Below are 8,701 nucleotides of genomic sequence, written 5' to 3'. Positions count from 1 at the left end.
ATAAAGGGAGTGTGAGCCACAAGGTTTTCACAATCACAAGTCACACCGTTTAAGTTTAAGCTACATAGTTACAGACTCGTCTTCAAGAATCAAGGCTAATGGGTTGCAGTTCAACCGTTTCAGATATTTCCTCTAGCTGTTCCAACACACTAAAAACTGAAAAGGGATACCTGCATAACACATAAGAATACCCTCCAGAATGACCTCTCGACTCCACTGAAATCTCTCAGCCCCTGAAACTTTACTTTCTTTCATTTCTCTTCCCCCTTCTGGTCAAGAAGGCATTGATTCCCCAGGAGTCATGTCCCACGTAGGGGGAAAGGCAGTGAGTTTACCTGCAGATTTGGCTTAGAGAGAGAGGCCTCATCAGAGCAACAAAAGGTGTTCTCTGGGGGATACTCTTAGGCACAATTATATGTGGCTTAGCCTCTCCTTTGCAGTAACAAGCTTCATAAGGGCAAGTTCCGTGATAGAGGGTTCAGCCTTCTAAATTGGTAGTCCCCAGTCCTTGCAAGAATATCAGTAATTCCCCAGGTGGGGAAGTTTAATATTTCTGCATTTTTCCCCAGTCCTTTAGGGGGGCTTTGCAAATACATTTTTATTCTCTGCCTAAATTACTTTGGGATGTATCAGGGTTTCACACTAACCTATCCAAACCTACCTGATCTCACTCCCTATTCAAAGTTCCAAGTAATTACGGTGTTTGAATAAACTGACCATACATGATAAATTTTTAGTGTGCTACAGAAAATACAGATTTTGCACTAAATAAACATCTCTTCCTTTGGTCTCACACAGAAGTTGAAGCTTTAAAACACAGTCAAGATCGTCTTTTACCCTATGGCCTGATTTCCCCAAGTCCTAACCAGTCCACTTCATTCATATCTCTAATTGAAGTCTGAACTCTTTTTCAGCTTTTTTAACAGTTGCTGTTTGGGATAATACTGACATTCGTAGCTGCCAAGCTCTGGCTCTGTATCTCAGGCGTCACACAGATACTTGGAGTTTCTGAGACCACCAAGTCATATACAAAGAGCTCAGAACCTCAGAGTTTAGAATAACCATTACAACTCAGGAATAGATGTGACTGCTGTAAGAGCTTACAATCTAGGAACCTTTACAATAAGCCTTCCCCTGAAAACCTGTGCTTTAAGATCCAATTCTCAGAATTTATACATTACTCCTTATTAGTGAGGCATTATAATGTTTGTCTTTTTGTTTCTGGCTTATTTCACTCAAAATGCTGTCCTTAAGATCCATTCACATAATTGCATGTCTCACAACTTCATTCCTTCTTACAGCCGCTCAATATTCTGTTGTAAGCATACATCACCATTCCGTTCATCAGTCGATGTACCCTTAGGCCACCTCCATCCATTGCAAATTGTGAATACTGCCGCCACAAACACCAGTGTGAAAATGTCTATTCCTATCCCTGCTCTCAGTTCTTCCAAGTATATACCCAATAATGAGGTTGCAGGACCCTATGGCAACCACATACTTAGCTTCTTGTGGAACCAACACACTGCCCTGTAGATGGACTGCACCATTCTACTTCCCCTCTCCACGTTTTCTCCAGCACTTGTATCCCTCTGTTTAATTTTTTTCCCTGCAATTTTGTAGATATATTCACATACCATATAATCACTCATGTTGTACAATCAGTTGTTCACGGTATCATCATATAGTTGTGCATCCATCACCCCAATCAGCACTTGAACACATTCACTGCTCCAAAAAAAATTAAGAATAGTAAAAAGATTTTAAGAAATATATGGAGCGCTTCATGAATTTGCATGTCATCCTTGAGCAGGGGCCATGCTAATCTTCTCTGTATCATTCTAATTTTAGTATATGTGCTGCCGAAACAAGCACCATAAGTGCATTCTTATTTTAAATTATTCCTATTACTCTAAACAGAAACCTCATATCCATTTGTGGTCACTCCCCATTTCCACCCCAGCTCTAGGTGACCACTGTTTGTGTCTCTATAGATTTGCTTTTTCCGGAGGTTTCATAGAAATGGAATCATACCATGTGTGACCTTTAGGGTCTGGCTTATTTCATTTAACATAAAGTTTTTAAGTTTCATCAATGTTGTAGCATGTATCAGTTCTTTGTTCCTTTTTATTTTTTAATAATATTACATTGTAGGGATAGACCACATTTTGTTTATTCATTCACCAGTTGATGGACTTTTGGGTTGCTTCTACTTTTTGGCTACTGTAAATATTGGTGCTGTTTACATTTATGTGCAAGTCTGTGTGTGAACATATTTTCATTTCCAATGGGTAGATATATAGGAGTGGACATGCTGGCCACATGGTAACTCTATGTTTAATTTTTAAAGAAATTGCCAAACTGTTTTCCAATGTGGCTGCACCATTTTACATTCTTACCACAATGTGTGAGGATTCCAAGTTCTCCATGTCCTCATCAATATGCTATCTTTTTCTTATAGCCATTCTAGTGTGACTGGTATCTCATTTTGGTTTTGATTTGTGTTTCCCTGATGGCTTATGACATTGAACATTTCTCATGTGCTTACTAGCCATTCATTGGGGAAATGTCTATTCACAGATTTTGGGGCAATTTATTTAATATCTTTGAGCTCCACTTTGATCTTCTGAAAAGCAAGATAATTCTACCCATTTTCTAAGGGCTGTAATGAGATTGAATGTTAAGTGTTTGTAAGGAGTCCACCATACAGTGGGGACTTAAAAACGTTAACTTAGGTACTATTGTAGTGGCCATTTTGTCCCCATAGGAATGAAATTCCATCATGGGCTCTCAGATTTGGAGTCAGAGCCAGGTTGCTTTGACTCCAGGGAATGAGAGGGTGCTCTTCACTCCTCAGCAGGAGGGGGAAAGGATGAGCACCACATGCACAGAGGATCCACGGCGTTCCAGATGTTCTGTTGGGCAATTCCACATGGTTCCCTTTAATACCCACTGGGCCCTTTTGCTGAAGTATGATGCCCATATTTATAAAGACCAAACTTGGAGGTCAGTGACTTCCAGGGCCGTCTAGCTTGAAGGTGGTAGAATCTAAGATTTGAACTCAGAGCCAAATGCCCACACCCTTTAATAACAGCCCCACTCCCCAGCACAGGTGGTGAGCTCCCAGAAACAAGCGCTGGGTACACTGGACCCTCATGGAGAAACCTCAGGCTACCTACCCAGCCTTGGCTTCTAGGAAGCGGGAGAGCTGGTGACTGAGAACACAAATGGCCCTACCACTGACCAGCAGTACAACTGGACTAAATTTCTCATCCGCTCTGGGCCTCAGCATCTTCTACCAAGTGAGGAAAAGAAGAGTTCCTTCCTCAGCAGGTAGGTGTGAGGATCCAGTGCTCTTGGCATAGTGCCTGGCCCCCAAAAAAGCTTGTTTCTGTCTGGACTGCTGCCCCATCCACCACTCAGGACACTCAGCTCTTCACCATTTGCTTTGGCCCATCCTGATGGGGGTGGGGATGGAGCAGTGTCATTACACCTGAGCGTGTCCCCTACTTACTCTAATCCCCATTTCTTACCCTTAGACAATGTCCCCACCCCCAATCCCTCCCCGCCAAGAAGCAGGGAGGACCTGGTAAGGGCCCTGAGTTCTCAAGAATGATGGTGTAAGATTAAGCACAAAAAAGTAAAAATGCAGGATAAAAAATAAAACTTTATTAAAACAACTAAACTTAGCAGCACCTACAAAGCAAGAGTTCAATATAAGCTCTTATGGGTTGACTTGTGTCCCCCAAAAAGATATGTTGAAGTCCTAACCCCCAGTACCTCAGAATGTGACCTTATTTGGAAATGAGTTCATTGCAGATGTACTTGGTTCAGAAGCAGTCACACTGGATTAGGGTGAGTCCTTAATCCAATATGACTGGTGTCCTTGTAAGAAGACGAAGAGACAGAGACCCAGACACACAGGGGAGACACAGGCCATGTGACGACTGAGGCAAAGCCTGGAGCACTGCATCTACAAGCAAGGAATGTCTGGGACCACCAGAAGCTGGAGGAGACAAGGAAGGACCCTTCCCTATCAGCCCCTGGAGGGAGCATGGCCCTTGATTTCAAACTTAAAGCTTCCAGAAACTGTGAGACAATAAATTTCTACTGTTTTAAGCGACCTAGTCAGCGGTACTTTGTTATAGCAGCCCTAGGAAACTAATACACAAGCATAAGTTAACTTGGTATATTTCTGATGCATTGTGACAATTCTAAGTTGTTTAGTTCTTTTCCATTTTATGAATTCAAAGAGAAAAGCCCTTGCCATGGTTTTAATCTCTGACCTCCTTGACTTGGTGTCTCTGATGACCCTTTGGGCTCCAGCTGGAGGACCCTAGTTGCAGGTCCTCCCTGACTTTCCCACCCAACCTGGGCTAACTGGAGCCCCAGCCTTGCTCCACCAACAGTGGGAGGTGTGCAGGGTTACATCTGGCTTCCAGCATCAATCATGCCCATAAAGCATTTTCCAATATGAGACAGAAGAAACTAGTGTCACTTGGTCTGGCCTGATTGACCTGAACAGATTTAAGGAGGTTTTATTATAAGAACCCAAAAAACTACTCAATGCTGCCCTCTCCCTGCATGGCTGGGGAGGGGGATGGAAGGCCAAGGCCTCCACAGTTGAGGGTGCTACTTTAGTCCTCCTTGCCTCCCAGAGCTGGGCTTCTTGTGAGGAGCTTCCCTGAGCTGTAGGGGGTCAACGTGGACACTGTGGGGGATTCCAGCTTCACTCGGTCCAGGAGGGTCTTCTTGAGAGCAGCTGGGGAGATCTTTTCTTGGTCAGCCATGGATTGCAGCTCTCTGCAGAGCCCCGGGGTGGGGGGTGAAAGAGAAAGACAATAAACCGTTGAGTCAAGGTTTTATGAAGGCTTTCCCATCCACATAATCCCCTACCATTATCAACATGATACCACCGAAAATTAGAACCCCCAAACCAAATATCAACACCAACCCCCCAGGCTTCTGAGAAGTGCTATTTAACTAAGTAAGGGTTTGCTTTATTTATTTCATTCGATCCAAACGAGACATGGAGTTCCAAGGGGTATCTGTGATCATACATGGAGAGAGTATGTGAAAATGTCACAGGTTTGAGTTACAGACTTGAGGTTGAATCCTGCCTCCAACTCTTATTGGTCAAACTGTCTGTCTCTGAGACTCCCTGATCTATGAATCAAAGCTAATCCCGGCTATCAGAACTGTGGTGAGAATTAAATGAAATAATGACTGCAACCCTTAGCTAAAAACTCTAATAAATTAATGATGGTTTTTAACAGAGCATGGACCCCCAACACTGCTAACAGGACCCAAGACAGCAGGTTCTGCAAGATGGCACCAATCCAGACCATGGGCCAGCTGGGAGTGGGGGGCCTGGGGCACAGAAGGAAAGCAGCTAGACCCACCGTGTTCGGATACAAGAGGCCTCAACTGCATTGATAAGCAAAGAGCGGAAGCCCCCACTCTCCAGAAAGTGCAAGGCATGGATGGTAGCCCCCCCAGGGGAGCAGACGTTGTCTTTGAGCTGGCCTGGGTGCTGCTCTGAATCCAGCAGCATCTTGGCGGCTCCCTGTGGCAGGAAAGGAACATTAGAGGAGAAAGGTGCAGGTGAGCCTTGGGACAAGCTTCCCCAAGCCCAATGCTCCTCCCCAATCCCTTTCCCAGCTCTCCAATGAACACTGGCCCCCAGCTCAGTCATCCCTAAAAACCCCAGTACCCCAGGAGAGATACTGACCAGCAAGGCCTGGGCCCCTAATCGGACTGCCAAGCGCCGCGGGAGGCCCATCTTCACCCCACCATCAGCCAACGCATCCAGGGCCATGAATGCCTATAAAGAGACTCACTGAGCTCTGTGCAGTAGGCTTGGGGGCTCAAGGAAACTCCCCAGGGTCTGCTTTTTCTTATGACTGGAACTAGCTCCAAGAAGTCAGCTTCCTCTACCAGCCAGCCAGGCCCAGAGACAGGCAACACCCTCCCCCACCTCCTCCCCTGCAGCCCAGCTGGACTGCCAGCCATCCCGTTTTGCTCCCAGTGTTCCCAGAAAAGTTAAGTGAGCATGAGGGCCTCACGTAGGCAGGACCGCTGCCACTGAGCCCTGTGACGGCGTCAATCAGGTCCTCCTCCACCTCCGTGCAGAAGCCCACGCTGCTCATGAGCTGCTCCAGGAGCTGCCCATCCTCCACCAGCGCATGGGTGCCTGTGGCATACACTGTGGCACCCTCCCGCACCACCACAGGTGTGTTGGTCATGCAGCGAATCACCTTGGGGGCCGGCTGGAACGCCATCAGCTTCTGGGATAAGAAAGATGGCTGAGTGAGTAGCCAGGGAACAGTTCTCTACTGGCTCCCACCAACACGCTGCCACTCTCGGACCACCCTGTCCCTCACCCAGGGGCATCAGGGCTGAGGTGGGCACCTTCTCCACAGAGCTGATGGTGACACCGGCTGCACAGGAGACCACGATGTGCCTGGCTTTGACATCGGCCCCAATCTCATCCAGGATGAAGGGGATGATGTGTGGCTTCACGGCTAGGAACAGGACATCGCTGTGCCGCACCGTCTCCTTGTTGCTGCGGGTCAGGTTCACTCCCATCTTCTGCAGGAGAACAACGCCCAGGTTCCCAATGCTGGGGGAGCCTAAGCCCAGGCCGTCACAAAGAGCAGGTGAACCTCTCCCTGCCAAGCCCACTCTGCCAGCTGCAGCCTGGAATTCTCTTCCTATTCCCTCAGGGTTCTGCCCTTATCCAAACTAGCATGAAGTTTTGGAACTGGGCATGACAAGCTTCTCCATGATAACCATAAAGTGGCTCTTTCCCCATCCCCCCAGTCCTCTGGCATCCAAGGGACCCCTCTGCAAAGTAAGAAGGCTCCAAGGATGGAAAGTGGCAAAGGCAAACCAGAAGGTGAAATGCGAGCACTCAGTGGTCAGTCCCCATTCCAACCCTGGCCACTTATTCATCAAACCACATGGCCTCCATGTGGTCCATGGGTTTGCCAGAGGACACCCATCCCTCTAGGACCCCAAACTGAGAAGCAAGGTCACCAGTGCTAGGAGCACCAGCCCATCCTAGGCACAGACTCTGCTGTCACTTACCTCCTTTGCCATCCTCTGTCACGCTAGAAGATTTGGGATACTGTTTTCATAGAATGGGGCAGCTAACTCACCAGGTTCTTTCCCAGCATGCTCATTCACCCCTCATGACAACTCAACAAAGTAGCTAGCTATTGTCTCAATTTTACAAACAAGGAAACTGCCTCAGAGTGGCTGAATACTTTAAGATCACACAGCTACGCAGTGGAGAAAAAACAGTATTTATTGGGTACCTGCTATGGGCCAGGTACTCTTGTAAGTGCTTTTCATACATAATTACCTCATTTAATCCTCCCACTGCTGGATTTGAACCAGGGTCTGTCTGTCTCTCTGAGGACTCCCACCCACTAAGCTTCCTCAAAGAAAGTGCAGGATCTGTGATGGTGGGGAAGTCATTGCCAGTCAACGATCAGCACAGGGGCTCAGGGGCCAGCCAGGCACAGGCATCTCAGGCCATCTTCTCCTGAGCCTTCACCCACCTCCCTACACTGCTCTGCCCCACCTACCCTGAGCGCGGACACCGTAGGCAGGTCCATCTCCGGGGAGCTGGCTATTATCTTGTGAGCAGACAGGATGCCTGCAAAAGACAGGGCTTTTCAACTAGGAGTTACGGCCCATCCCCTTCCCGTGCTTTCCCTGGGAAAGCAGAATCAAAACCCCCAACCCCTCTAACAGTGCCAGCCTCCCTCTCCCCCTCAAATCCCTTACCCGGACACAAGAGTGACTCGAAGCCCTGATAAGAATCTTAACTACCCCACCAGCTGCAAATTCCGCATTCATTCATTTATTCTCACGGTGGGAAGAACCGTTCACAGACTAGGCCTAGGGACCGCCAGCGTACCCCCTTCCCGCCTCCACGCCCTTACCTGCGGCCGTGAAGCCCCGCGCCAGCGCACAGGCCAGCTGGCCCGCGCCGATGAAGCCCACGCTCATGATCCCGAGCCCGGAGTCTCCTGGGCGGCGGCAGGAACCCGCTCAGCGCGGGCCCGGCGATGCCACTAGGAGAGACGGCAAGTTCCCGGGCCCAGCAGGTAGCGCGTCCGAGGACGCCGGATCCGGGGGGTTCCGGGCAGCTTCCACGACCCGGGAGTTCAGCAGGCTCTGGGACCCGAGCACAGGAATCCTCGGGGGGACCTTCACCCACGCCCAAGACTCCTTCCCAACCACCTGCTGATACGTGGGCAGCAGAACAAGCCTCAGAGCCCCAAACCCTGAGGCAGGATGCCATATGGCCGGGTCCCGCTCGAGCGGCCAATCCGCGGCCCGGAGGACAGGATAGACCAATCCACGGCCGGACCAGGGCTGTGTGCCCGCCTCCTCCGCACCCGACTGGCGGGCGGTTCCTCTGACGCGACCCCCGGAAGCCGGGGTCGTGGCCCTCTGCCGCCCGCCCTTTTCGACTCCGCCTCTCTGACCCCTCCGAGGTCGCCTCTCAGAGCCTGCTCGGGCCTCTTTTCATGCACTGGCTACTGGCCATTCCTTGTTGCTAAGATGAACTCTTCAGTTTGCCGATTTGAGGAAATGAATGGAACTCTCTCCTGGTACGGGTTCAAGCAAGGGAGACTGTGGGTTCCAAGGCAGGCGCCCGGGATTGGCGGGGATAGAGTCGCGGCGC

General features: G+C 49.1%; 1 protein-coding gene and 1 non-coding gene across 2 annotated transcripts; both read right to left on the bottom strand.

Annotated features, from left to right (window-relative positions):
• Window positions 1-1,768: 1,768 nt before the first annotated feature.
• LOC119528423 lies at window positions 1,769-1,875 on the bottom strand. The gene has a single exon (XR_005215721.1). It is a non-coding gene; the product is annotated as a U6 spliceosomal RNA (small nuclear RNA).
• A 1,772-nt stretch (window positions 1,876-3,647) lies between these two features.
• Window positions 3,648-8,152, bottom strand: PYCR2 (pyrroline-5-carboxylate reductase 2). The gene is made up of 7 exons (XM_037822831.1): window positions 7,953-8,152; window positions 7,593-7,663; window positions 6,412-6,591; window positions 6,066-6,287; window positions 5,732-5,824; window positions 5,403-5,566; window positions 3,648-4,803 (listed from the first exon to the last, which is right to left on the bottom strand). The coding sequence occupies exons 1-7, from the start codon at window positions 8,017-8,019 to the stop codon at window positions 4,638-4,640; spliced, it is 963 nt and encodes a 320-aa protein (XP_037678759.1). The 5' UTR covers window positions 8,020-8,152; the 3' UTR covers window positions 3,648-4,637.
• Window positions 8,153-8,701: the final 549 nt, after the last annotated feature.

The sequence above is a fragment of the Choloepus didactylus genome, chromosome 2 (assembly GCF_015220235.1).
Source record: "Choloepus didactylus isolate mChoDid1 chromosome 2, mChoDid1.pri, whole genome shotgun sequence".
NCBI lineage: Eukaryota > Metazoa > Chordata > Mammalia > Pilosa > Megalonychidae > Choloepus > Choloepus didactylus.
The sequence above is the reverse complement of the archived record's forward strand: the minus strand, read 5'-3'. Positions and strand labels throughout refer to the sequence as shown.

Excerpts from the sequence above, each read along its gene's own strand:
- PYCR2 (XM_037822831.1), bottom strand. The coding sequence starts at position 8,019 with ATGAGCGTGGGCTTCATCGGCGCGGGCCAGCTGGCCTGTGCGCTGGCG. Across the intron at positions 7,664-7,952 it reads GCGGGGCTTCACGGCCGCAG|GCATCCTGTCTGCTCACAAG; the intron begins GTAAGGGCGTGG and ends TGTCTTTTGCAG. Across the intron at positions 6,592-7,592 it reads CTACGGTGTCCGCGCTCAGG|AAGATGGGAGTGAACCTGAC; the intron begins GTAGGTGGGGCA and ends GTTCTCCTGCAG.